The sequence below is a fragment of the Schizosaccharomyces osmophilus genome, chromosome 1, assembly GCF_027921745.1.
Source record: "Schizosaccharomyces osmophilus chromosome 1, complete sequence".
Taxonomy (NCBI): domain Eukaryota; kingdom Fungi; phylum Ascomycota; class Schizosaccharomycetes; order Schizosaccharomycetales; family Schizosaccharomycetaceae; genus Schizosaccharomyces; species Schizosaccharomyces osmophilus.
The window spans coordinates 2,892,505-2,920,266 of NC_079238.1; the positions used below are offsets into that span (position 1 = coordinate 2,892,505).

General features: G+C 38.6%; 12 protein-coding genes across 12 annotated transcripts; 5 read left to right on the forward strand and 7 right to left on the reverse strand.

Moving 5' to 3' along the window:
• Nucleotides 1-114: 114 nt before the first annotated feature.
• Nucleotides 115-885, reverse strand: SOMG_01329 (pyridoxamine 5'-phosphate oxidase; the record flags this gene model as incomplete). The annotated part of the gene is made up of 1 exon (XM_056180122.1): nt 115-885. The coding sequence occupies one exon, from the start codon at nt 883-885 to the stop codon at nt 115-117; it is 771 nt and encodes a 256-aa protein (XP_056035201.1).
• A 1,531-nt stretch (nt 886-2,416) lies between these two features.
• Nucleotides 2,417-3,307, reverse strand: mpr1 (histidine-containing response regulator phosphotransferase Mpr1; the record flags this gene model as incomplete). Its single annotated transcript, XM_056180123.1, has 1 exon — nt 2,417-3,307. The coding sequence occupies one exon, from the start codon at nt 3,305-3,307 to the stop codon at nt 2,417-2,419; it is 891 nt and encodes a 296-aa protein (XP_056035041.1).
• Nucleotides 3,308-4,682: 1,375 nt separating this feature from the next.
• On the reverse strand, nt 4,683-6,005 carry maa1 (mitochondrial aspartate aminotransferase Maa1; the record flags this gene model as incomplete). The annotated part of the gene is made up of 1 exon (XM_056180124.1): nt 4,683-6,005. One exon carries the CDS (start codon nt 6,003-6,005, stop codon nt 4,683-4,685), a length of 1,323 nt encoding a protein of 440 aa, XP_056035042.1.
• A 1,159-nt stretch (nt 6,006-7,164) lies between these two features.
• On the forward strand, nt 7,165-8,385 carry SOMG_01332 (KH domain RNA-binding protein; the record flags this gene model as incomplete). Its single annotated transcript, XM_056180125.1, has 1 exon — nt 7,165-8,385. One exon carries the CDS (start codon nt 7,165-7,167, stop codon nt 8,383-8,385), a length of 1,221 nt encoding a protein of 406 aa, XP_056035043.1.
• A 563-nt stretch (nt 8,386-8,948) lies between these two features.
• On the forward strand, nt 8,949-10,429 carry rpt2 (19S proteasome base subcomplex ATPase subunit Rpt2; the record flags this gene model as incomplete). The annotated part of the gene is made up of 2 exons (XM_056180126.1): nt 8,949-8,951; nt 9,086-10,429. 2 exons carry the CDS (start codon nt 8,949-8,951, stop codon nt 10,427-10,429), a joined length of 1,347 nt encoding a protein of 448 aa, XP_056035044.1.
• Nucleotides 10,430-10,743: 314 nt separating this feature from the next.
• SOMG_01334 (acid phosphatase) lies at nt 10,744-12,120 on the reverse strand (the record flags this gene model as incomplete). Its single annotated transcript, XM_056180127.1, has 1 exon — nt 10,744-12,120. One exon carries the CDS (start codon nt 12,118-12,120, stop codon nt 10,744-10,746), a length of 1,377 nt encoding a protein of 458 aa, XP_056035037.1.
• An 842-nt stretch (nt 12,121-12,962) lies between these two features.
• Nucleotides 12,963-13,952, reverse strand: mlo2 (ubiquitin protein ligase E3 component N-recognin 7-like protein Mlo2-like; the record flags this gene model as incomplete). Its single annotated transcript, XM_056180128.1, has 1 exon — nt 12,963-13,952. The coding sequence occupies one exon, from the start codon at nt 13,950-13,952 to the stop codon at nt 12,963-12,965; it is 990 nt and encodes a 329-aa protein (XP_056035038.1).
• Nucleotides 13,953-14,192: 240 nt separating this feature from the next.
• Nucleotides 14,193-16,833, forward strand: mcm2 (MCM complex subunit Mcm2; the record flags this gene model as incomplete). The annotated part of the gene is made up of 2 exons (XM_056180129.1): nt 14,193-14,425; nt 14,574-16,833. The coding sequence occupies 2 exons, from the start codon at nt 14,193-14,195 to the stop codon at nt 16,831-16,833; spliced, it is 2,493 nt and encodes an 830-aa protein (XP_056035039.1).
• A 460-nt stretch (nt 16,834-17,293) lies between these two features.
• Nucleotides 17,294-19,978, forward strand: sfb3 (COPII-coated vesicle component Sfb3; the record flags this gene model as incomplete). The annotated part of the gene is made up of 1 exon (XM_056180130.1): nt 17,294-19,978. The coding sequence occupies one exon, from the start codon at nt 17,294-17,296 to the stop codon at nt 19,976-19,978; it is 2,685 nt and encodes an 894-aa protein (XP_056035040.1).
• Nucleotides 19,979-20,777: 799 nt separating this feature from the next.
• SOMG_01338 (rRNA 2'-O-methyltransferase fibrillarin-like) lies at nt 20,778-22,413 on the forward strand (the record flags this gene model as incomplete). The annotated part of the gene is made up of 4 exons (XM_056180131.1): nt 20,778-20,882; nt 20,933-21,008; nt 21,234-21,342; nt 21,390-22,413. 4 exons carry the CDS (start codon nt 20,778-20,780, stop codon nt 22,411-22,413), a joined length of 1,314 nt encoding a protein of 437 aa, XP_056035035.1.
• Nucleotides 22,414-22,882: 469 nt separating this feature from the next.
• Nucleotides 22,883-23,581, reverse strand: dni2 (meiotic tetraspan protein, claudin Dni2; the record flags this gene model as incomplete). The annotated part of the gene is made up of 1 exon (XM_056180132.1): nt 22,883-23,581. The coding sequence occupies one exon, from the start codon at nt 23,579-23,581 to the stop codon at nt 22,883-22,885; it is 699 nt and encodes a 232-aa protein (XP_056035036.1).
• Nucleotides 23,582-24,195: 614 nt separating this feature from the next.
• trm734 (tRNA (guanosine 34-2'-O)-methyltransferase regulator Trm734) lies at nt 24,196-27,240 on the reverse strand (the record flags this gene model as incomplete). Its single annotated transcript, XM_056180133.1, has 3 exons — nt 24,196-25,464; nt 25,506-26,145; nt 26,189-27,240. 3 exons carry the CDS (start codon nt 27,238-27,240, stop codon nt 24,196-24,198), a joined length of 2,961 nt encoding a protein of 986 aa, XP_056035523.1.
• Nucleotides 27,241-27,762: the final 522 nt, after the last annotated feature.

A 27,762-nucleotide genomic window follows, 5' to 3' on the forward strand; every position in this document is an offset into this window, starting at 1 on the left:
TTAACTTCAGTGTCTGTTTGTGTAATCTTCACAACGGCATGAAAGCATCTCTCATATTGGATGCTGAAAGAGAACACACCCTGTTTGTAGGTGTGTTTGTGAGTTAGAACGATTTCAAACACTCACACGCTCTTCAGACCATTCCCCTGTTTCCAAACTCTTCTCATAAATTACGCGCTTTCCAGGAGGGGGATTCAAGTCGAGAAATTCAACACCTTGGACGTCACAAATAACCAGTCCAAAACGTCTCCAGGCGGCCTCCCAGCGGTTAGCAACCTTAGCCTCTTCTTTACCAGTAAGAGTAGCAGGAAGTGGTACCACAGGGACTTCCCCTTGATAATCGCTATATGTGACAGGATTGGCAAATGTAGAGCGCATGTTAGGACTATGGTGTTCCCAAATGCGACGACGTTCTTCTTCCCAAGACCATTCCTGAGGAATGCGTTTATTGTTTCGACTTAAATGTGAGGTTAGAAGATCTTCTTTCGGAAACTCATTCTTCTCTGCGAGGTCAGGAGTGTAGAACCAAATTTGGCCCCAAAGGCGAACCTGTTGCATGGTTTTAGGAAGCCAGCTGCAAAGTTCAAAGGTATTGTGCATGGGACCCGTCGGTGTTGACTTTGCTTGACGAAGGGAAATATCCTTTGCTTTCTGCGATTCCACGTCTGTCGAAAACACAAGCAAATCTGTGTCTAAATCATCCTTGTCAGTTTCCCATCCTGAGTTCAGGAATCCACGAATTGCTACAGTACGATTACGAGGATACTTGTCCCCTTCAGATGGTAAAGTAGCTAATTGCATGTATTCAGGATGAAGGAGCCCCGAAGAGTCACTGTTGTCTTTCAATAGCTTAGTTAACTTTATTTTCCAGTCGTTCTCCATCATTTTTTTAACTTTGTTCCTGTACACTTCTAAATTGGTAGCTTTTTTATAGATTCCACCAGTCTGTCATATTGATGTCAGATACCACAACACATGCCACTGGTCTGAAAATGTGTCAGCTTGCGAAAATTTACGAAAGTCTACAAGCATGAAATCTTTCTAGGAGGATCTGACTATTAGAAGGACATGATACCATCAGCTAAAATCGTGGGTGAAACTTCCAACTTTATAAAAATCCAACAGGTCAAATTCTTATTTTTTCTAAATGCCAACAATCTTCGCGTCTACTTAGTCTGTAAGATACACATAAAAAATGTAGGAATACCTGTATTTAATCTTACCCTGCATGAAAAATCACCGTCTTCCAAAGAATAGAGATAAATTACCCAGATATTCCCTATTTACTCTACAACATTTAAATGTCATTTCTTCCTATGACGGCAGCACGTATAATAGGCAAAGCGCTCCGCCAAAGTTGATTTTCACTTATACTAATCAACCACATACATGCATGGCAGTTGTATAGTAAGCGATTTCGCCTTGGTCTAGTGTCTTCATATTGCGGTCCTGTCCAAAACATGAATACACACCACTTTTGCTTGGCCACAATACAAAAAGTGTAATGCAATCAGCCAAAAGTTCAAAGCTCAACAATGGGAGGACACAATCACTATAAAACGACCAAAACCGCTGTACCCAATATTCACCTCTTAATAAATACATTAGATCCCAATTTTAAAATATAAAGGATGGTAAATCATCAAACTGAATTTAATATACAATTAACCTTTTTGCTCTCTTCAATCACTTTGGAGTAGATACAAATGGATAAAGCTTCCAAGTGAGAGTCTAAAAATTCAAGTTTCCCAAGCCATTGAAGACTGGTCCTTGATATAACCTTACTACCGTAGCACATTAAATATCAATATTTAGTTTTGCTTTATGAGTAAGACCATTTGCCAAAGCTCACCTTAATTAGACGTTTTGGCAAATTGAGTCACTTCTATACCTCATTCTGGTAGGTATTTCACTTCTATGGCTCCAAATTTTTGATATGAATCCACCGCATTTCTATCAGAAAAGAATGTATGGAATCGAAAGTTTAGATGTAACAACTTTTTCAAAATCCTTTAAAACTTATAATGGTCACATATTCAAAGTCATCAAGGGATATAAATGATGCATCAAGGTAGACTTTCTTTTATGATTGTTAACCGACAGATTGAAAAGGAACCTCAAATCTTTTGCATCGTAAAATAAAAAATGTTAACGCATGCTGAACTGATGAAATAAACGAAAGATAATCAAATTAATGGTCCAGAATTAAGTTTCCGTATTAGTAAACTTGGTAAATTCTGAACCACCAAAAAGCGTAAAAATTATTATTGGACTTCCATAATTCATTTCGAGAACAATGGTAACAAACAGGCGAAAAGGGGGTTTAACGTACTAATGGTTTAAAGAAAACGCAAATGAACCATAAACTTATGCAAGAACAAAAAAAAAAACATAAAACACTTAACAATAACCATTTTTAATGAATAAGATTCTGATAAAACTTTTCCAAATAAGAATGGACATCGCTATAAACATCCTCGACAGTACCTAGAGTTCTGCCAATGAAATCCAGAGCTATCTCTTCTGTAGGAAGGGTAAGTGCACCGTCCCTACTACGAAGGGCGCCATAATTTTGGATACGTTCACAAACTTTCTTCATTTCCGTAAGACCCAAGGCTGCAGAAGAGCCTTTCAAGAAGTGACCCAAAGAAGACAATTTTTTCAAATCCTTCCGCTTGAGTGCCTCATGTAATTCCTTAATAGTTGTTTCAGCTTGCTCAAAGTAGTTGAATACAATACTTTTGCTAAACTCGTGCTGATCATCATCATCCATCTCTAAGAGCTGATCAAAAGTTGCATGGTCAATGAGCTGCGGGTTTCGAAACATGTCGTCGTCAAAAGACATGTCATAAGCAACAAAAGAAAGTTCATCAGAGAGGACACCTTCTTTTACCAACGCTTCGAGGGAAGCAATTGGCAGATTTTTCCCGTTTATTTTTTGATTGTTGAGATAATTGGATATGTCGATTTGTTGACTTATATTTTTGTCTTGCTTTTCGCTCCCCTCTTCAGAATTTTCGCTCAGCATGGAAGTTGAACTAGGCGACCCTTTCAAAGAAGACATTCGAGAAGTCATAGCCACGTAGGCTGGGCTGGAGGTTACTGGAAGTGAAGAATCGCGAACGTGGCTACTACTGGGGCATCTTTGATATACATGGGGTACCGCTGAACCTGATGGAGAGCGAGCCCTTTCAGCAATACCCGAGCTTTGCAATGTTCTAGCTAAGCTAGCCGCCTGAATTTGTTCATTTCTTTTTAAAGTTCTGTTTTCTGCATTGCGATCATAATTCGTGTTTGAATTCATCATTTATCAATAGTAACGACAACGAGGAACTCAGTAACTAAAGAGAATATATATATCCAAAAACCAACAGGATACGCCAAGCCTCGAACCAGCAAAGTTGATGTTTCTTAAAATGAGTTATTTGGCCTGTATAGAGCAGCCCTTCACGTCTCTAGGGATCGTGTAAATTTGGTGGTTGCTATTCGTTTGAAATCCAAATCTTTAGCACAACGTCAGTCAGAAAGACAGAGTGCAGCTCGTTTTGAGAGAATATGGAAAACGTAATATAAACCCAAAATAACAAAAATTCTTGAGAAATTATGAATAGTACCTGTTTGTCCACTTTATGTAAAGCAATCCTTATAATAGAAAACCTGTTTGATGACCGATGAACAAAATTTTCAGTTAAAAGACCAAAGGAGACATATACTTCCCAAAAATCCGAAGATCTTTACTTTGTCTTTTCTTTTTTTCCTTGTTTTCTTTTTTTTTTAAATAACAGTTTGAATTAACCCTGTTTTAGCGCCTTCAAATGTAGAAAGCACCTATTTTCCCTTTTTCTGGTTATTTGATTTCAAAAAGAAAAAATTGGGCACGAAGAGCTATCTTCAAGTCTCTTCTGGAACAACTTCAACTCTTTTTATTCCTTTTATGTCGTAACTGAGGAATGCAAAGGATGAGTTCATCTATTCGCATAAAGGTACTGCTTGGCAATGACGTATGCAACAGGAAATTTAACTGATGGCTGTATATTTGAATCCATCTGACAATTATCAATCTTTAGAATATTATAGCATTAGATGAAATAATATAGTAAAAACTAGTGAAAAAATAGAAAATCAGTTTCACTTGAACGTGGGGCTAACCATTAGTTTCGGTCAGTGAAAAAAATAAATATAAATATAAAAAAAAAAAGCGAGAGCAAGAAAACGACTAGAAAGGGTTTCCTCTATTTTCAACAAAGACATAGGGAATGATAACAATCTTTATCAAGTGAATAAGAAGAAGGTTAAAGGATTTTAGCAGGTAGGATCAGACTTGCAATATGAAAGAGCGTTTGAAGACAATAAACGGATTGACAGAGAAATTTGAATTTTATTGATGTTTGTTTGGATAAGCAGAAGAAACAAGGAATAGAATGTGAAAGGAAACCCCATAAAGCTTGTGAGTAGTAGCTTGCTTGGGTTTGTAGGAAAAAGCAACGAGTGGCTTATTTTTAAATTGCTTAAGAATATAAAAAAACCGGTTTCAAGCAAATGTAATATCAACGTCCGTAGAAATCGGTTCAAATGGTTGGGTTATGTACAAAATAAATAGCATAGTCCATCGCTGAGAAAAGTAAAGAAACGAATCGTAATTAAGCAAGCATCCAAAAAGAAGCAAAACAAAATTTCCTACCTTAATTAGAGGTAACGGTATGAATTGCTTCAGCAAGGTAACGGACGTTGGAAGTGTTAATGCCAGCAATACTGATTCGACCATTCTTGGTCAAGTAAATGTGATAGTCCCTGCTCAAGGTTGCGACTTGCTCAGGCGTTAAACCGGTGTAGCAAAACATACCAATTTGGTCGGTAATATGCTTCCAGCCGTGTTTGCTTTTCAAATCATTTTCCAAAATGGAGCGCAAGGCTTGGCGCATAGAAATAATACGGCTAGCCATGCCCTTGACTTCGCCAGCCCATTGGGCACGAAGGTCGTTGTTCTTCAAAATAAATCTGGCGATTCGGGCTCCATGGACGGGAGGGTTGGAGTAGGAAGCACGAACCAAGATTTTCAGTTGGCTTTCGAATCTGGCAGCTTCTTCGGGAGAGGCGGTCAAGGAACTAAAGCAACCTACACGTTCGCCATAAAGACCCATGTTTTTGGCAAAAGACTGGCACAAAAACATTGGGACATTGTTTGAGGCAAACAATTGGGTGGCATAGGTGTCGCGTGCAAAGTCACCACTGGCAAAACCTTGGTAAGCCATGTCCAACAATACAAAATGACCCTTGTCGCGAACAACTCGGAGAATGTCGTTCCATTGAGCATGTGTGGGATCCACTCCAGTAGGATTATGAGCACACGCATGCAAAAGGACAATGGAGCTGTTGGGAGCTTGTGACAAATCACTAAGCATGCCTTCGATGTCGAGTCCCTTTGTAATTGGGTTGTAGTAACGATACTCTTTGATATTTAAGCCTGCATTGCTAAACACATTTTTGTGGTTTCCCCAAGTAGGATTGGAGATGTAGATGTCTTTTGATGGATAAAACTTCGAAAAAAATCGAGACGAAAGGAGCAATGCACCTGTTCCGCTGACGGATTGGGCTGCAACCAAACGATTGCTTATGCTATCGTAAACATCACCATAAGCCATGCGTGTAGCTTCCTCACAGAAGCTGTTATCTCCCGTCATGGGCAAGTACTCCTTGTCCAGGTCTTGCTTCAAGATTTCAGCTTCCGCGGTGCGGACGCTGGGCAAAACATATGGCTTTCCCGTGTCATCTCGGTAGGCACCGACACCCAAGTTGATTTTCTTGGGAAAACTATCTTTTTTAAAAGTTTCTGAAATACCAAAAATTGGATCAGGAGGGCCCATGGGCACATTGGCCCATCCTTGAAATCCACGCTGCAGGTTCAAGCCGGCAGTTTTCCCGCCGTTCATGAAGGCATACTGAAAAACAGCCTTATTCGTGACTCTACCTGTACTAGTCTTTACGAGCGAAGCCCCAGAAAACATCGTGAAATCTCAGATTCTTTATTCGCTTGCTCCGGCGACCTTGCTGTGGATTGCTCTTGTTTAAATAATTACGCTCTTCAAAAATCACGTCTTTCGTTTCTTACAGAGCTTATCGAGCATTTACGAAACGGAACGAGCGCATGTTCCTATCACGAAACTATCAAAACAGATTCGTATGATGATAGACAAGGAAGTAGCCAAACGAAGATGCTTGTAAAAATTAAAAAAATTTTAAAAGACTTAGGCAAAATAAATTTAATAAAAAACCGAAAATTTTATTCAAAGCTCTTCCTCACCAGTCCGGTAAAAAAGGATGATTTCTTTTCCTTGTCCACAATTTCTTCAAATGCGCTAAAATTATGTCAAGCGAATCGCTTCCATAAAGAAATAAACAAAAGACTTCAGGAACGAAAGGAAGAAAAATGTAAAAATCAATTGACAGAATAAGAAAAAAGAAAAGTAAAATTGAAGAGGTCATTCGATCACTTAGGTGGCTAGTTAACTCTAAAAGGGTCGTCATCGTAGTTATAATCCAACACAAATTTCGCTCAGCTGTAACTTTTCTTGAATTCTTTCATTTATAACTTTTGAATTTTTCTTTGCTTTTTCACGGTATAAAAAGAAGGAACGCAATACGATCGCTGACATTCATTCCCTACTAAAATTTCATATTACCCATCTCTCCGATTTAACAAACGCATCCAAACATTTATACCATTGCATCCAATTGTGAGCTTTTGCTAAATCATTGTTCAAAGAAATATTGTTTTCAATCCATACAAACTATTCAACCTCATTTTATTCATTGCATGTTGCCAGCCAGGAACTTATATAAACGCTGGGCGCTGGTTTTTTTTTTTTTTTTTTTTTTTAAATAAACATATTCTTTTTTTTTTCTTGTAGGATTACATTTTCTTTAAGAGTTTCTAAAACCGACAGCAAATTCCGTCTTTGCTTATACGTCCCGCTACTCTCAAACTGCATCTTAGAGAAACCTCGTTTCAATACAACATTCCTGAACGCGCTAATTTATCCCATGAATTATAAAGGAGAAGCTGGAACAATATTTATAAACAATTACTAACATCAATTCAATTTTATTCGATTGATTTTTTTTTTCTTTTTTCCTGTGTTTGGCTTTCTTCTGCATTGATTTACAATGTCCAAATCTGACGCAGTTTCTCGCTTGTTGGCAGAGATTTCTGCCCAGCAAAGCCAAAAACAAGTTGTTCCAGAGCTTCCTTATCCCACTTCTAGTGGCATCATCAACTTGAACGACCCTAATCCATCTTTGGGAACATTCGTTCGTCTTTATGATCCTGCTTTCTCTTCCCAAGTATACCAAGATCCATCGCCAGGAACTGCTCCTGTAAACCCATCTACATATCATCCACCAAACCCTTCTAGCTCCTTGAAAACTTCGTATTCGTTCCCCGTCAAAAGCTGCTACGTAGGCATGCTCATTGGAAAACGCGGCGAAAAGCTCCAAAAAATGGAATCGGCCACAAAGACAAGAGTCCAATTTATGCCTGAAACTCCTTCGAAACCAGGCGAACGAACGGCTATCATTACCGGCCAAACCGAAAACATTGATATGTGTCGCCGAGAAATTTCGCAAAAAATAAAGGATTACCAAGATGTACTTACATCTACGGCATTTCCGGCTTTAGCATATGCCACTGGCAGCAATCCCAATCCCACGTATGAGACCCCTGATCCATTTGTTATTCCTGAGCATCACATTGGGCTTGTTATTGGGAAAGGCGGTGAAAAGATCCGCGATTTGCAAGAAGCAACAGAAACAAAGATTATAATTAATACTGATACCGATTTAATGAACCCTTTGCGACCGGTTTCCTTCCAAGGGTCACCAGATCGTGTTTCTAGAGCAAAGTCTATCATTCAAGATATTGTGGTACAGGAACAACTGAAAATCAACTCTCTTTCAACTACCTTCAATCCAAACAAAGTACACACGGATGTAATGGCTGTACCAAGAGAATCTGTGGGAATGATTATTGGGAGAGGCGGTGAGACCGTTCGTGAGATCTATGCAAAGACCATGTGCCAGTTAAAAATATCTCCTGATGGTGGTCCTTCTGTTCCTGAACGTGAAATCACATTTATCGGAACTCCGTCAAGTGTGGAATTGGCAAAATGGGACGTTTTAGACCGATTGGAGAGAGCCGGCGTGCCCCTTCGTCGCCTTGCTCATCCACCCATTCATCCTGCCGCGTCTTTACCTCAAACGATGCCTCCGACAAACGTTTCTGCAATGCCCATGCCTATGCCGGAGCCATACCCTGCTCCGTACGGAGATTATGAAAATTACATGAAATCATGGCAGCAGTATCCTTCTAATCCCATGTACCCCAAGTAATAACGAGTTGCCTTTCGATTTTAGTGTTTCAGTCCATGCACTTAAACTACTTTTCCTTCTACAAGTAAAAAACTACAAACTATATTTCGGACGTTCATGATGACATATGTTTTTAGAAAAGGAATTTTACACGACGACGCTCATGGCTCTTATTTCCATGGAAAATGATTAACTTTAGAAATCTTATACTTTCCATCTCCGCTTTCAATGATTCAAGCTTTAATAAACATTGAAAGCAAGCTCAAACGATTCAATAAAATGAGATTTGCCTATCTACTGATTTCCTCCATCTCTCAATTCTTATATAAAATAAGTTATTCTACTCTTTCCTGTAAAATGCTCTGAAGCATAAGACAGTTGTTTTTTCTATCGAAATCTCATACAGTTTTCTCTTTTTTTCACATTCCATATTACAATTTACGTAAGGAAACGACATATAGTGAAGTCGAAAGAACTACACTATGCGGATTGCACTACATGTTACTACGCAGCTTTCGCCTTCTAAGTAAGCTGAATACTACCATTACCAGACCTTCTTTCAAACAACCAAATTTTTGAAACAAATGGTATGTATGCTCGGATCTATATGGTTTGGGATAGGAAGCATCAGTAATTTTTCAGTTTTGCAGTGCTTTTGCTTGCTTTGAACCAAATAGAAAAAACAATGTTTATGAATCCAGGGTATTAACGTTTTATGTAGGGTCAAGCACAATCTGGTGGATTCTCCAATTTTGGAGATGGAGCAAATGGTGACAAGAAAAAAGACCAAAAGAAGGATAAGCCTAAATATGAACCTCCGGTTCCTACTCGTATCGGCCGCCGTAAAAAGAAAGCACAAAGTGGACCAGAGTCAGCAGCAAAGCTACCGGCTGTTTTACCCAATACTCGATGCCGCTTGAGGTTGCTCAAATTACAGCGTATTCATGACCACTTACTAATGGAAGAAGAGTATGTACAAAACCAAGAACGTCTTAAGCCCCAAGATGAGAGAACCCAAGAGGAACGCAATAGAGTGGACGAGATTCGTGGTACCCCTATGTCCGTAGGTACCCTAGAGGAAATCATTGATGATGATCATGCTATTGTTTCTACTGCCGGACCCGAATATTATGTCTCAATTATGTCTTTCGTTGACAAAGACATGCTAGAGCCTGGTTGTAGTGTATTGCTTCATCACAAGGCAATGAGCATCGTTGGTATTTTGCTTGATGATACGGATCCTATGATTAATGTTATGAAACTTGATAAAGCCCCTACTGAAAGTTACGCCGATATTGGTGGTCTCGAGTCTCAAATTCAAGAAATCAAAGAAGCAGTTGAATTACCTCTTACTCATCCAGAATTATATGAAGAAATGGGTATTAAACCTCCAAAAGGTGTTATTCTCTATGGTGCACCTGGTACTGGTAAAACACTATTAGCGAAAGCCGTTGCTAATCAAACATCCGCAACCTTTTTGCGTGTTGTGGGTTCTGAATTGATTCAAAAATATCTGGGTGATGGTCCACGTCTTGTTCGACAATTATTTAATGCCGCTGAAGAGCATTCACCCTCAATCGTATTTATAGATGAAATAGATGCTATCGGAACCAAACGTTATGAAGCTCAATCGGGTGCTGAAAGAGAAATTCAACGTACAATGTTGGAGCTGCTAAACCAGCTTGATGGATTTGACACCACCAACCGTGATATCAAGGTCATCATGGCCACCAACCGTATTAGCGATCTCGATCCTGCCCTTATTCGACCTGGCCGTATTGATAGAAAAATTCTTTTCGAAAGTCCTGACGAAACAACTAAAAGAAAGATTTTCACTATTCATACGTCTAAAATGAACTTAGGCGAAGATGTCAATCTCGAAGAATTGATTCAATCCAAAGATGAATTATCTGGTGCTGAAATCAAAGCTATCGTTTCTGAGGCTGGTCTTTTAGCACTTCGTGAACGAAGAATGCGTGTTGTTATGGAGGACTTCCGACAAGCCCGCGAAAAAGTTTTGAAAACCAAAGATGAAGGCGGTCCTGCTGGCGGTCTGTATATCTAAGAAATATTCCATAATGATTACAAATTAGTTAGAAAGATATAAATATCTTGTTTGAATGCATGTTCTTTACGCTGTGATAACGGAAGCAATTTATGAATCGAAAATGTAATCAAGGAGTTATTATGTAAATAAGACTATATTATTGTAAACCAAAAGTAACCTTAATGACATAGAAATTGCAAATCTATTTTGCGACCGCGTTTAAATAAAATGGATATCTCAAATGTGGTTCCAAAGATGGCAAGAAAAACGAAGGTTGCTTATGCTACTTTTTTAAATGAAAAGAAAGCACGGTAATTAGTTCCTGAAGTATTTTACTTTTTCACAGGCTTACACATGGAATGATAGTCTTCGGGCTTCAAGGCTCGGACGGCATCCTTGAAAATAGACAAAGGACAAATAGTCTCATTTCCCCTGTAACCTTGTCCACGGCAAGCACCCATAACGACATGATTCGAATTGTAAGTAATTCGAACATACCAATCAGATAATTCATCTGAAGGATAGTTTGAAATACCATTATCCTTGGAAGGTGTGTCTTGTTTGCTAGGTTTTAAAGGACTTTCAGGTTTTCCAGCAATAGCTTTTGGAGAAGCTTCGTCGGAGGTATCTTTAAAAAGTTCCAATTCAAGATGAGAAGTAAAGGGAGGCCATTGATAATCAAAAGCATCTAGTGAAGCAAGGATTGCAGCTAATGTTACATCGTGAGCTCCATACAAAGCCAAACGATCTGAAGGAGCGCCACTTTTATCAGCCTTAACTTGGTTTTCCATTCGCATAAAAAGATCATTTAAAAGGCTTCCTGCACCGAGTTGACGCATTAAATTTGATACTTTATATCCTCCAAACCATTCTTCGGAAACCGCCTGCGCAGAATCCCGCAACCACTGCTCATCCACCAAGTTAGGATGAAGTTCGAGTCGATTGCCAATAGCAGCATTAATTGTATCCAAAAGACCACTAAGACGAGGATGACTAGAGACAACACGAACAGATTGACCGTTCATGAACTGACTCATCATTTCCGACGCTCTTCCAGCAAGAAGAGGATCGTAAATTTTAGCAGCTCTTTCAGCAAATTCCTCGTACAATTGAACAAGTCTGGGACAGTTGTTTTCGTTTGGAAGTAAGTTTTCGTGAGACCAATTGCGGGTATAAATGGTAGGCACGACACCTTGGCGTTTTTCGTCAGGATAAAGCCCAGCAAAAACATGTTCTAAAGATTCGAGAGCACGAGTCATGGGTGTAGCGCGCATGTAAATTCCGTTAGCATTTTGAATCCTGTCTGGTAGGAATCCGAGTTTGTTAATATAACGCTCTCGAAGATATTCACCGAGGTTACGGGTTGTAATTCTTCCGATGTCTGTTAATTCACCATTAATACATACGCCGCTATCTGCTTCCTCTTTGGGAGGAGCCGCTAAAGATGAATCTACAGGAGCCTCTGTTTTTCTTTCAAATCCGAGTACGGACCATTCCTTGGCTCCTTTTACTTGAGCAAAAAATCTTCTAGCATTGTTACAAAGCTTCCAATCCTTAGGAATACCAGCCGACTCCAATCTTTCTTTCACCGGAGAACGCTCACCATGTCGAAACACCACCTGTAAATACTTGAGCTCAAGCTGCTTAGGAAAATCCAAGCCCGCCACTGGATCTGGATAATGAACGGAAGTAGCAGACATTTGTGACATGGTTTTATATATATTCCTTTTGGATTTATGTTAGTGAGAAGGTGGGTTTCACTTACACACGCTTCAGCCAGGTGGGGGCCTATGCAAACTACTAAAGACGATGAGCGTAGGTAAACAAAAGTAGTGAGCGAAGCTGGAAACGGTTTCATTATTAAAATAAGTTTAGTTTAAAATTTGGTAAATTATGAAACGTTTTTGATCCAGTACAAGGCATGTTTGATATTTCGATTGATAAACAAGTGTTTCGTATATCATAACGTGAAGCTTGATATTAAGGATGAAAACCAATAATCGTTTCAGACAATAAATTTATGAAATTCTTGTCTAAAAAAAAAGAAAAAAGAATGGGCTTACATTGAAAGCGAAAAAGCTATCATTTGTTGTAGCATTCACTTTGTTGCTACTTATATCGTATTATAGAGTATTTTGAAAGCTGTTACTTAAAGTCTTTTTAATACGCTTTCTTTTCAATCGATGGAACATATCCATATTCATTTGTAAAACCAATTAAGAAATCATCAACTTTATTGAGCATTAAGGAAATTATTCGGGGATGCTGTTTCGTTGTCTATCGCCGACCAAGAGTAACTGATTGTTTGGTTAGTTTGAGACAAAAAAGGATATAAAATATAAGAAATATTCTCCAGTCATCTTTTGTTACTTCTATATATTCAACGTATGGTATAAATCTTTATAAGGAAGATTCTGTAGTCGTCCCTTCTTTTATAGTTCATTCGAACTTCCTGTTTCATGTATTTATAAACTCTCTGCAAAGACGCGCTTTCGCTCATTAAAAAAAAATATCAAGATCTTTGACGAAATAAACTTCATTTCGTCTATTTTCAACCACCGTTCTTTCCAGAATTTAACCTTTCCAAGAAAAAGTTCGAGATATCTTCTTTTGTGACTACCTTGTTTTCTCTTGCAAATGGAAGCAAAAAATCTGTGAGTTCATTCTTTAATCGATTATACGCATGGACTCCTTCAATTGCTTGAACCCGGGGAAGCCGGTCTAAGACGTGAAGTACATCTTGCATGGTGCTGGACACAATCTCATCAAGTGAACGCATGTCTTCCACTCCAGCGTCGGCTTCATCTTCCATGTCGGAGTCCTCGGGTTGCTCGTAAATTGGTTCGTCCTCTATCAGGATAGGCATTTGAGTTTTGCGAATTTCCATACAAGGATCACATTGGCAAAGGTGTTCTCGAAACTGTTCGTCCAAAAATTGAGGAACGACTAGTTCTTCTTTTTTGTAAGGAAATTCGTGTTGGGGATTCAAAAGGCAGTCTTTGTATTTAGACACGCAGTCTTTACAGACCACCCATTCAAATGACTCCGAATCAGGTAGTGGCTTGCCTTGATTAGAAGCCTCCAAGCAGCGATCATGAAACCAATCTTCACACAGTATACACTGAAACATAGTTCCGCTTTCTTGTTCAGGATCGTAAAACGTATCACAACTACAGAATCGCCCCTGGAAATTATGATTGTACTGATTTTCCGGTGCTCGCTCAGCTTTACTCTTTCTAATCGTGCAAGACTCATGGCCCGTTCGTGAGGTACCACAATCACATTGAAAATGTCGTTTGTGAAACAACTCCACTAATTCATGATCTGCATGGCAGCTGATACTACAACTGTAGCAAACTCCGTTTAGACTATCCGCTTCTCTCTGGCAAGTTAAACAAGCGTATAATGTTTGCTTCAAGTAACCTTTGGAATATGTACATTCGTCAAATTTGTATGGGTACGCCTCACGAGCCTCAATCTCTAGTTCTCTTTGCCTTTCCACATACTGTTCCGCCGTTAATTCCTCTAATGTTGAATCCATCCAGAATACTTCTTTTGCTACCAATGTTAACGTATAAACAATAGGCAAGATTTGTAAGTCTTTTTTCGTTTACAGAATATTAGCGAGGTTTGTTAAAAGCTTGTTTAAGCAAAGGAAAAAAGTTGTGGAATATGGCTTAGTGTTCCCATGCAATAGAACGTTAAGCTCGAGTCCTAGGCGAAATGTTTGTCTGAAGAGAAGCCAACAACATTTTTCTTTAAAGACAACATCTTAAAATCCATGGATTCTTTCCGGAAACGCGGCCGTAGAGACTCGGAAAGTCTTCCTGTAGGATCAGATCATTCTTCCACCGGGAATACCCCTTTGTCGCTTCCTCCCTCTTCTCCTCCCCCAGAATTTTCAGATGAGGCAGCCGAAGCTCTGGTAGAAGATGAAATTGAAGACGTTGATAATGATAACGTGGATGTAGATGAGGAAGATGGTGAGGACTTGTTTGGCGACGATATGGAAAGGTAAGAAATCCTTTGCGACTGTTAAGGTTGTCGCAAGCCCCAAAAGTTTTCTTAGTATTAAAAAAAAAAATATTCTTGATTTGCTGAACATCGTTGTGCATGATACAAAGAAACGAAAAGTCCGAATCGCATATTAACATATGTATAGAGATTATCACCAAAATTTGGAACTTGACCGATACGATTTGGATGAATTGGACGATGAAAATGATTTGGAAGAGTTAGACTTAGGTGATCGCAGAATCATTGATGCAAAATTACGGCACCGCGATATGGAATTAGAGGCTACCGCTGGCCGAACAAAACCTGCAGCTTTTCTCCAGGATGAGGATGATGATCTGGACTCCAATATGGGCCTCGGTATTCCAAGACATCGTCATCGTATTTACGATGAATTTGCACCAAATGCAGGAGCATTAGACGAAGCAGGCGAACTTCCATTGGAATCCATTGCAGACGTAAAGGCTGATAGTATTGCTGAATGGGTGACTTTGGATCCTGTTCGCAGAACTATTGCCCGTGAGTTCAAAAACTTTCTTTTAGAATACACTGACGAAAAAGGCACATCTGTTTATGGTAACAGAATTCGAACATTGGGTGAGGTTAACGCAGAATCTTTGCTGGTTAATTATGCTCATTTGGGAGAATCAAAACCTATTCTTGCTTATTTTTTAGCTAATGCTCCTGCTCCTGTTTTAAGGATATTCGATCGAGTTGCGTTAGAAGCTACCCTCTTGCACTATCCTGATTATGAACGTATTCATTCTGACATTCATGTTCGAATTACTAATCTTCCAACCTCTTTTACGTTAAGAGAACTTCGTCAAACTCATTTGAACTGTTTGGTACGTGTTTCTGGTGTAGTAACACGAAGAACAGGCCTTTTCCCTCAGTTAAAGCACATTCGTTTTACCTGCACGAAGTGTGGTGCTACTTTAGGTCCTTTCTTTCAGGATTCTAGTGTGGAAGTGAAAATTTCTTTCTGTCACAATTGTTCTAGTCGTGGTCCCTTTGTTATTAATTCCGAAAGGACAGTTTATAACAACTATCAGCGACTTACCCTCCAAGAATCACCAGGAACTGTTCCTTCAGGTCGTTTGCCTCGTCACCGTGAAGTGGTGCTCTTGGCTGATCTGGTAGACAACGCCAAGCCTGGTGAAGAGATAGAAGTAACTGGTATTTACCGTAATAATTTTGATGCTAGTCTTAATACGAAAAACGGGTTCCCGGTTTTTGCTACAATCATCGAAGCTAATCACATATCTCATGTTGATAATAGCGGCAGTGCCGACGATGATTTTTCCCTTAATCGCCTAACGGATGATGAAGAACGAGAAATACGTGCACTTGCCAAGAGTCCTGATGTCCACGAAAGAATTATTGCTTCCGTCTCACCTTCCATTTATGGTCATCGATCTATAAAGGTTGCCATTGCTGCAGCTTTATTTGGTGGTGTCCCAAAAAATATCAGCGGAAAACATAAAATTCGTGGTGATATAAACCTCTTACTCTTGGGAGATCCTGGTACTGCAAAATCACAATTTCTTAAGTATGTCGAGAAGACTGCTCACCGCGCCGTTTTTGCTACTGGTCAAGGTGCTAGTGCCGTCGGTTTAACAGCATCCGTTCGAAAGGATCCAATTACTAATGAATGGACTTTGGAAGGTGGTGCTCTTGTTTTAGCTGACAAAGGTGTTTGCTTAATTGACGAATTTGATAAAATGAATGATCAGGATCGTACTTCTATTCACGAAGCTATGGAGCAACAGAGTATTTCAATCTCTAAGGCAGGTATCGTGACGACCTTGCAGGCAAGGTGTACGATTATCGCAGCCGCTAATCCAATTGGTGGACGGTATAATACAACGATCCCCTTAAGCCAAAATGTAGAATTAACAGAACCCATTTTGTCTCGTTTCGATGTATTGCAAGTTGTTAAAGATACCGTGAATCCAGAAGTAGATGAACAGCTTGCCAGTTTTGTTGTCTCAAGCCATATTAGATCTCATCCATCTTTTGATCCCGACTTTGATGTTTTGACAAAGGCACCTACTGAGACGGGTGTTGAAGCAAATGCTATTCCTCAAGATATGTTACGGAAATACATTCATTATGCGAGAGAGCGGGTGACACCTCGTTTGCTACAAATGGATGAAGAGAAGATTTCAAGGCTTTACAGTGATATGAGACGTCAATCACTTGCTACAGGAAGCTATCCCATCACCGTTCGTCATCTTGAGTCTGCTATTCGTTTAAGTGAAGCCTTCGCCAAGATGGAGCTTAGTGAGTTCGTTCGACCTGTGCATATAGACAAGGCTATTCATGTAATTGTTGATTCTTTCGTCAACGCACAGAAAATGAGTGTCAAGCGCAGTCTCTCACGCACTTTTGCAAAATATTTACTTTGAGCTTATTATCTACTTCACTTTTTTTCGCACTTTCGTTAAGATATATTCTGTTTTTCTTAACCTTTTATTCTTTCTGTTCTACTGTCATTTAATTTCAACCATTTGCGTTTATTTTAGAATTCCGCTCTTTATCTTTGATATAATAGTGTTGCATCTTTAAGCATGCATATACCTATTGTACATGTATATTTCCTATTATGGCCTTTAATTTATTGTTGCAAGGTCAGTGTTTAATCATATCCTGCCTAAAATGAAATTAACTTTCGTATACCTAAGGATAGCAGTATATTTCTATTCTTACATAAGAAACTTAAAAGTAATGAAGTAGTTTGTTGGTTTTTTTTTTTTAATAACATATTAACTCCAACAATACTTTGGTATCTACTGACTTCTGGTACGTACCGTACCCTTACTGCTTTCATATTCTGAGTCTCAATAATAAGAACTTAACGAAAACACTATGGCCTACAGCGGGCAGTATGGACTATATGGTAATCCTACGAATGTGGAAAGAAATAATGAAAGGCACAACAGTTTATTTTATACTGGCGAAACCCCAGATGCACAACTGGCATCGCAGGTGAATGCTCAAATGAACTTAGGGCCTCAAATCCCTAGTTATCCTCAAGAAAAAAGAAGAACACGTCGGCATAGAGATGCCCATGCTTATGATATGTCATTAATGGAGCCAGAAGCCAATTTTTTACCACCAATGACACCTTCCACTCCTTTAGCCCCAGCTGCACAACCGCTTGATACGACTGGTGTAAGTTCAGAAGCTCCATATGAAGATACAAACCTTTTAGACCCTAAATCATTACCTTCTGTTCCGGATGCGCGCTTTCAAGATCAGTTGACATATAAAAACTACACTTTCAACTCAATGGACAAGACCAATCCACCTTTGTCGACAACCGATTTTGTTGGTTATGAACAAAATAATTCATCTTCTAAATTTGTTCAGTTGACTACTTATGCTATTCCATCTTCTAACGATGTTTTAAACAGTTCAGGTTTACCATTGGGTATGATAGTGCAGCCATTCGCTGAGATTCGTCCTGATGAGGCTCCTGTTCCCGTAGTGGATTACACTACATCGAGTCCCCCTCGCTGTAAGAAATGCCGTGGGTATATTAATCCATTTGTCCAGTTTACTCTGTCACACAGTGGTTGGACCTGTAACCTCTGTGGTGCCGAAAATAGTCTCAGCAACGATGTTTACAACCCTATGCTTTTTACGAATCAACAAAATGGTTTTAGTTCTCTACCGGAACTCAATGTGGGGACAGTCGATTTTGAAGTTGGAAAGGACTACTGGGCTGTTGAAGAAAGCCCTCAGCCTGCTCAGTATGTATTCGTGATAGATGTATCCTATGAGGCTACCTCAAAGGGTATCCCTAAAATAGCTGCTGAGGCCATTCGAGATATACTATATGGTCCTACCCCGTTACATCCCTCTGTCAGAGTTACCATCATTGCTTTTGACCGAAATGTACACTTTTTTTACTTGACGCCTAACTTGGAACAGCCTCGTATGATATCTGTTGCTGACTTGGAGCATCCTTTTGTTCCTTTTAAAAACGGTTTATCAGTAGACCCAATGGAATCAAGAACTGTAATTGAACGTCTTTTAGATACCCTTCCTTCAATTGTAGAGGACATAAAGGTACCAGAACCTGCTGTCGGTAATGCAATGGAATGTATTAAGGACCTTCTTAAGGAGACCGGTGGAAAAGCATGTTTGTTTGTAAGTGCACTCCCTACAATGGGATTAGGACGACTAAGGTATCGTGAGGATCAAAGACTTTACGGAAACCCCGAAGAAAAAAATCTTTGGAACACTCAGGAAAAATGGTATTCTCTCTTAGCAGACGAGTTAGTAACCTCAGGAATATCTATTGATATTTTTTTCACGCCTACTGCTTACGTTGATGTTGCTACGGTTGGTAGTGTTGCGACATTAACCGGTGGACAAGTATGGTACTACGGAAATTTTGTGCCGGAAAGGGATGGGCCACGCCTAAAACAAGATTTATACCGTAGTGTTACTCGTGAACAAGGTTTTCGCGTGATGCTTAAGACTCGTTGCTCGAATGGTCTACGCGTCTCTAGATATCTTGGTAACTTTTTACAAAGAACTCCACGAGACATCGAATTTGGTGGATTAGATGCTGATAAAAGTATTGGGATGTTGTTTAACTTGGAAGGAAAATTGAATAATGCGTTGGACGCTCACTTCCAAACAGCAGTTCTCTACACAACGCCGAGGGGGGCTCGCAGAGTCCGTGTTATTAATTACTGTTGTGCTGTTACTTCGCGTAACTATGATACGATATCTCTAGCTTGTGTAGAACCATTAGTCGGTATCTTCTCAAAAATTGCTTCCATGAACATGGCGACAGAGTCTTTAAAGGCAATTGCTACCAAACTTGTCGAGGGTATTGTCAAACTCTTGTCTTGCTATAGAAAGGTTGCATCTAGTCGGTTAACCCCAGGACAACTGGTACTCCCAAAGCATTTAATTCTGTTACCGATCTATATGTTGTCAGTGTTAAAATCCTCTGCTTTCCGAAGTGGCACTATCCATAGTGATGTACGAGTATCACAGTTTAGATTTATTCGCGCATCTCCTTTATCTCAGTTGATGCTTAACTTATATCCTCATATATATGCTTTGCATTCTTTACAGCCAAATGAGTGCATTCCTAACGCTGATGATCCTGGATGCACACCCGTTGAATACCCATTATGTGTCAGAGCTTCAAGGAAATTCATTGAAGATGGGGGTGCTTTTTTGATAGTTACCGGCCAGAAAGTTTTCTTGTGGTTACACCAACGAACTTCTCCTTTATTGTTACAGGATTTATTTGGAGTTAGTCAGTTAGAACAAGTTGATTCAATGAAGGCTTGTGAACTACCAGAAATGGACAACTTACTTTCTATCCAAGTTCGAAACTTGCTGTCAGCTTTGAAGTTGCAATATCCTCATATATCAGTGCAGCCACAAGTTGTCCGCCAGGGTATAGATGGAAGTGAAGGTGAAGTCTTTTCTACCTTAGTGGAAGATCCTTCAAGAGAAGGAGTGGGCTACATTGAATTTTTAACCATGATCCATGAAACCTTGCATAGTCAGGGTTTCAAATAGGTTGTCTATGGATTTGCTCTTGACTTAATTTTTCTAAGAAGGACGTAGAGTTACGAGATTTGTTACGAAGTTAATATCAGTTTTTTCCAAAAAGAAAAGAAAAAGCTTTTACGATAGCAGCTCATGAAAGTAATTATTTGGACGCTGTACGATGCTACTGTATAATTGTAGTTCCTGTGTATCCGTGATATGGGGTTTGTTTGAAAGGCCTTATTATTATAGAGTTTATCTTGTGATTATCTTTTAGTCAAAAATACCTCGTGTCGTGGTGTATACTAAATGGATCAGTTATCGAATAGCTATTTATTGCTCAAGGACGATTTTTCAAAATGAAGTTGTGATAAAGAAGAGCTTCTATTCGACAATGGATGTGTATTAATGGGAATCGACGTACTGGACATAGGAAGTAGACAGAACTAAATGGATTGTTCCTTAGTTTTGTAGCAAGGGAGTAGATTACAATTTACAGATTGTTTCATCTATTCGCCTTTGACGATTATTCTAAATAAATGAAAATAGATAAAAACTACTGAAGTTTTCCAAACAAGATCATTTGTTTACCGACCTAGACTTTTGTAGCATATTATATTAAAGAGGATATCCATACATAATAGTCACGAATACATTAAATCTCCCGGTTACACAACCAACCTTCGCCGTATATGACTCTAATGAACTAAAAATATATATAATTATTAAGAATAGTTATCGCCAATTTGTTTGTTTTTTGGTAACAAAGAATTTTATTTATTAAGTTGCTGATTTACTGCGAGAGATCTTACAACTGTCGGTGTGCTCCATGGGATCGATTTCGATTAAAGGCCTTGAAGGGTTTGATTTTAAGTCATGGGGAAAAAAAGATCGAGATATTTATAAAGAATTGCATATTTATGATTTTGACAATGTATGGAGGCGCGGAGCTGACTCGAGTAGAAAGCTGACTTTACGTTTTAGACATTGTTTCAAACTCCCTTGCCAAATGCCAACATATGGAGTAATCAAGCAATTCGTGTCTTGATGGCATTTAACAGTATGTGTTCATGTAAATTACTAGATGGTTGAGAGAACAACGGTGAAAAAATCAAACTTGTAATATTCCGACAAGAGGTTGATCTCTTGAAATTTGAGGCAGGTGTCTTGGCATTTTTTCCCCTTTTGTCAATTGGTACTCTTTGCTTTTTTTACAGCTTTATTACAATCGCTTTCCCTTAACTTTCGAATTTTCATCGCAAGTTCGCAACTAACAACTCTTTAGTTCTCGCAAACGGAGGATGGTTTTTTGATCCCCGAGTATTAGCTTCCACGGGTGAAGGTGTTGAAGTAGAAGAAAAACGTGCTTGGGATGGATGGTGGAATGAAAAAGTGTACGTGAATACTTTTCTTCCTTTTTAGTGTTCTGCTAATTGCTTAGTGTTGCCCAAGCTAGAGAATCTATTCGACGGCAGGATGTTTTGGCCGTCTTGCTTACTGGCCGAAATGAACAATTTAGGGAGTGTACCGAGAGAATGGTAAAAAGCAAAGGATTATATTTTGATGGACTTGTATTTAAGATTCAGGCTACAACCGGTTATTGGCCTGAGACACTGACTTTTAAACTGTGGTTTTTTGAAAAAGTATTTCATGAGTTCCCAAATGTTCATACACTTCGGGTTTACGAAGATCGTCCTTCTCATGTAGAATATTTTTCCAGCTGGCTAGCTCATCAAGCAGATAAAGATGAAAAGTTCAATTTTGAAATCATCGCAGTCACCGAACCTCCCAAGTATCTCAAGTTTTCTACTGAGATAAAATTGGTGAAAAGCATGATAGCTTCTCACAATGCGAAGGCTCCTTCTCTTAAGCTTCCGTTGTATAAGTTTGTGAAAAATGTTACATCGTCTACCATTATCGTGTCTCCAACTGAGCTGCATCATCTTCGAAACGCGTTTTTTCATGTTCCCATTACAGACATCATGCAAAGTCTCTCCGCTAATTCCAGAAGAACTTCTGTTGATAATGAACCTCGTATTGCCGAACCCGACTTGCCTCCAGATACTCCATACAGTTCTTATCCTGAAAAAAGCTGGATCGTAACTGCAATAGGCCGTTATCGCGACGAGTATTGGGCAGTACGTGGGGAAGTATGTGATTATCGTTTAAAGGATAAAATTCATGAACCAGACACTGCCAATATTCCCTCACTTTACGGTACGATCATGTATATTTCCATGTCTACAGGCATAGTAACATCCGAAATTACTGATATTGGTGCTCAACAATGGAGGGTCCTTGATCCCAGCGAACGATGGTTGATGAAAACTTATAATAGACGAGAATGTACACATGATATCCGTTACAAGCGGCCCTATACACCGGCTCGCAACTTTACAGATCTAGTGGATTTGGAAACCCAGCGTGCTTCCCCGTTTACTGGCACTATGCATAAGCCACTATAAATTGACAGTATATATGATTATTTTTAATTTATTATTATCCGATTATGACTCTCGGTTCTCAATTAGCCCATCCTTTAAGTTCGTTTGGGAGCGTTCTTAACTTAGTTTATGAAATGAGAAGGTTTTTTTTTTTCTTTTCTAAAAAAATTCTCTCATAGATGCGAAGTTTTCATACAATTTATCTATGTTTACTCTTTACTAAAGTTAGTTGTTCTTCGTTTTGTCAATTGTAAAGAAAAGCGTAAGCATATAATGAACATTGATCTATGATTTCATTAAGTTTTGTTAATAAAACAATTTAAAAAACACCGAGTTATGAATAAAGAAAAAAGTGTTAAAAAAAAGAAAATATTTGAGTCATATCCAAAAGTATAATCGTCAACCAACAGAAAAGCAGAGAACATAAAAGTCATAAAAAGTCTATAAGGATTAATTCAAAAGTTTTAGAATTTAATGGTACAAAAGTCGTTTAAATGTTGAAAGTTTGTGCAGTTTCCTCTAGTAATTTTAGCTTGTTTCTTTCAATTGTCCATAAACCAAGGTGCAAAACAGAAAACAAAAAGAAGAAACTGCTGGATATCCAACCAAATACGACACTAGGTATGCCGACTTTAGATACGGCCTGGTGAGTTAAGTTCAAGCCAACACTGTAAGAGTTTACAGATATATTTGCTAAACCCATTTGAAGAGCCAGCAATAAACAAGCAGATGCGCTGGTAAAGAGGCAGCAAATGGACCATTGTCGAATATTGGAGGGAAACACGTACTTCAATATAGTAAGCACAATCGAAACGGTTCCAACAAAAACAACCATTCCTAGCAGCACGGGATGTACTTGCTGCCATGTAAAGCGCGCGGCATTGTAGGCCATACCGTTTGAAGGACTCCAATGACGAAGTTCATGGCAAACGTTTTCCGTAGAATTGAAAGATTTATTGCAAACGCCAAAAAAGCCAACATCCACGGTGGACTTGGGAGATTGAATTTGTAGAATTCTAGAGAAAGTAGCTGGTTTAGAAAGGCAACCACAGCAGAGGAATATGAGAAAAAGCCACGCGATCCCTAAAATTATATTGGATATTAAATTGGGACTCGGAATATAGTTGTAGACTCTAGCTACTAATCCAATCCAAGTGAATTTTGGTCTTATTCTTTGATCCTGTTTCATTTGTTTTAAGTTCTAAAGAAGATTTCAGCACACAGCAAATGTACAAATGATTTTTTGGTAACAATAGGTTTAATATTTCCGTGTCTGGTTTAAGAACAAAAAGAAAGTAAGTATGAAAGGACCCGTTCATGAGGATCTCCAATTTATATAGTATTTGAAAACAAAGAAAAGCAAGAGGTTTCGTCATCCGACGGTTTCTTTGTTTGAAGTTAGTTTGAGTTACATGGAGTAAAATGACAATATGATCTTAAGGCATAAAATAGCTTATAGTTGTATTCGTTATCACACCCTTTCGTAAGGCATGGATTAAGGAGATTCTTGGATGCTTGAACCTATTATAATTTTATACGTCTATAAGAGACTTGTAGCTTGACTATGCTTAGTCTACTTTATAGCATCGTATATTTGTTTGCTGAATTGTTGGCAATATTGGGTTTTTTTATTTGGTACAAATTGATGCCTGGTGATAATTTCTTTTAGAAAAATGTCAGCAGTAGAAATAGAATGAATACGTTATATTTCTTGCTTTACTGAGAATCCGATTGAGGTTTCTAGTAATTACATAATTTTCCAAGGATCTAAACTTGTAATATACTCCAATATTTATTTTACGACTAGATTTCGATTTTGTAAACCTCGTATCCAACACCAAAGACGATTAAGGTTGACTTATGTGAAAACATGCCTCCCACATCAGCAACAAATGTACCACGTTCTGAATGGATTGACCATGTTCCCTCCCAATTTACCCAAACCAATATTCGTTGATCGACGGAAGCGGATAAACATAGATCTTTTCGCAGTTGGAGTACTCCTGTTACACTAGACGCATGAGCTTCTGGATAAGAAAATTTTTCAAGTTCTTCAACGTATACGATTCCTTCCTTTGCGTCGGTATTTAATTTTATTGTTATGTGACAGACGGCTCCATCGTCGCCTCCTGTAAGAAGAGAAAGGTTTCCGGTCCGATCGTTAAAATGAACATCTAAACACTTGACACAAGATTGGTGTACGCTAGCAGACCAGATGCTTTGAGGGGTTTTCTCAATGTCTTGTGAATGCAAATCCCATACTGTGATGGTCCCATCCGTAGCACTTATGACTGAAAATACATGTGTTTCGTAAACAAAAAGCTTGACAGAAACTAGACAGCAACTCTTATACTCCCAATCTTTCAGAAATCGGAAATCACGTTTTTCCTCATCGTACAGGTATATTCTTGAGGAAGAATCCGAAAGAATAGTCATAACTAACCAAGCTTTTTCTCCCCAAGATACTGCCTTTGTGGTAGATACATCAGTGATTCGCAAATCTCCATCCGTTTTCTTCTTTGTAAGCGTTTTTGCGCATGTAGCTTCATGTAGGATATGAGCTGTAGATGATCCTTCAATTTGCCCATGTGCTATCCTTAGCGCATTTAGTTCTTCCAAACCTCCACTGGAAAACAAGAGTTCATCGTTAGCCCAGCAAAGCGCTTGAATCCCTGAATTGTGCACTTTCACGCTATTCAGTGCGTCTATTTGGCCTTCCTTCTCAAATTTGGATAACATGATATTTGTATCCTCTGCGCCAGATACAATTAAAGTACCCTCTGGGTTAAAACTCATCGCCCTAATTTCTCGACCATGACCCCCTTTTCTTATAACCTTGTTAAAGTGTAGTAAGTTTCGATAAGAATCGCATACATATATTTGGTTGGATTTATAGAATGCAAAAGCCTGTTTCGTGTGGTCGATAGAAAATGACCATGGTCTGTGGGAACCGCCGCATTCTAATGTGTATACATCAGTTCCCGTAGTTTCATTCTTCAAGAAGAAATTTGATGCATGAAAACCCCAAATCCATAGGTTTTTATCATTGTCTGGAAATTTAAATTGAGTTCCCTATTATGTAAGTAAACATTTATAAAGAATGCAAAACATACCCCACTTAAAATTCCTTCAATTGCCTTTTCTGAAGCAACTTTTTGGAGTTGAAAACCTGGATTGAACTTTAACACAAACATATTTACAAACCCGTCCCTGCCAACAGTTTTTAGACTCATACTGTTGTCCATATTACTTTCAGGTATAATGTTATATATGGTATCAAACTCGTGCAATCTTCTCCAGCAATACAAACAAGTTGAATGTCCCACTTTGTATATAGACAGGGAACCACTTCTAGATCCAATAAAAGCCAAATCATTGCTAATCGTGAGACAAGTTGGATCAAAAGTAGCTGGAAGATCCAACCTCAATGAAAAATTTAATTTTATAATTCCGTTTTCAATAGAAAACTGATGAAGGTAGACCTCATAGGCATTTTTTCCAATGAAGGCTTTAGAAAGAAGGTAATAGAAATCATTATCATAAGCTGCATATAAATGCTGTATTTTAGCGGTATGGACTTTTTTAGAAAAGCAATCGGAAGGGTTATCACAATTGAATATTACTAGGGATCCGGTTTTAGTTCCTAAAGCTGCTAGATATTTGTTTTCCCAAGAACATAAAGCTGTTGCTTCAGAATCCAGGGAAAACGGGGGCCTTGATTTCCAAATTTTGTTATCGAGAAGACTGATTTCTCTATAATAATGTTAGTCTGTACCTAAATTTGTAAATAACTTACCCGTTTTTGGCAAGGCATAGCAATTTGTTGGCACTTAGGAAACAAAAGGACGAAAGAGAAACATCACCTTTAAAAATGGAAGAAATGTAAAACGAATAAATATCAGTGTCGTTATTAATTTTCCACTGACGAATAGCACCATCGTTTCCTCCAGTGAAAAGTAAATCTTGTTTTTTAGATGCAGCTATAGACCATATATGCTTACCACGATGACCCGTAAATGTTTCCGTATTATCCAATTTGACGCCGTCATATACCCATTTTCGTAAAGTTAGGTCCTCCGATATGCTAACCAAGGAAGAATTTGATAGAAAACGGCATTTCCATACACGTGCTGTATGGCCAAATCCTGTCGCAAGTAGAGGAGCTTCTTTTTTTAAGTCCCATAATCTGACGGTTCTATCTTCGGAAACGGTACTGAGGTACTGTCCATCATCAGAGAATCGTATATCGAAGCATGCACCCTCATGTCCTTTCAAAGAACCATACGTACTAATAACGCTTGGATGACCATTGATAGGAAAAGACCATAAATAAATTTCACCAAAAGCTGATGCAGAAGCAACAGTAATACAGTCGTCTGTCAATTGCAGAGCAGCAAAAAATAAAAGAGGACTATCTTGACATGAAATAGTAGAAGAAAGCTTCCACTTACTTAGTAAATAAGAATATATTAAAACTTCATTTTTCGATGTTACAACAGCATATTCACTTTCAGTATTTAACTCAACCGCGTTGAAAATCCAGTCTGGGGTGCGTGTCCAAAATATTTCCCAAGTATTCCAGACTACCATCCCTAAATTGTAACCACCCCAGATGAGTAACCCATCTCGACATGCCAGCATGCCGTGAACTCGATTTCGAAAAGGTATTTTCAGTGTCTTCCAGCAAGTGTTTGCATCTTTCTCTAAATCTAAGCAGTAGATTCGTAAAAATGATCCTTGAGCGGCACAAAGATACTTGTCATCGTCAAAAAGAATCAAGCTTGTTACGGGCCCTAAGAAGTTCACTGAATTCAAACAAATTTGCAAACCCGCATTTGAGGTTGACATCGTATAATAAAACCAAAAGAAAAAAATAAAAAAAGATAAAGTACAAGATAGTATAAATATGGGATAAGGCAGAGGATTTCAAAAAATAAAAGAGTGTACACAAACCAAAAAAAGTATCGTTTCCCTAATTCTCCCAGTATTGTTTGATCGAAATTACAAGTAAATGAAAAAATAATTTATCAAAGCATATCCAAAATGGTACTGACGATCCAAAAGTCAAGTTTAGTAAACGTTCAGTATTGTTGTAGTCCGTAACTGGAAATTCGTTTACGGTTTCCAGCTGCAATCGATTCCAGCAAGCAAGGTTTCGCAGTTTTGTTTTTTCAATAAAACAATGTTGAGCTTTTTGCAACACGTTTCAGTTTCATAAGACCTTCCATTTTGTCATCCATCATTACAATTTTCTGACAGTGTTAATATTTCTTGCAATATAATAAGCAAGAAACCACCGAAAGAGACGGCACAGACTTGTGGAAACACTACCCAAAAAAAAAAAAAAAAAAAAAAAAAAAAAAAAAAAAA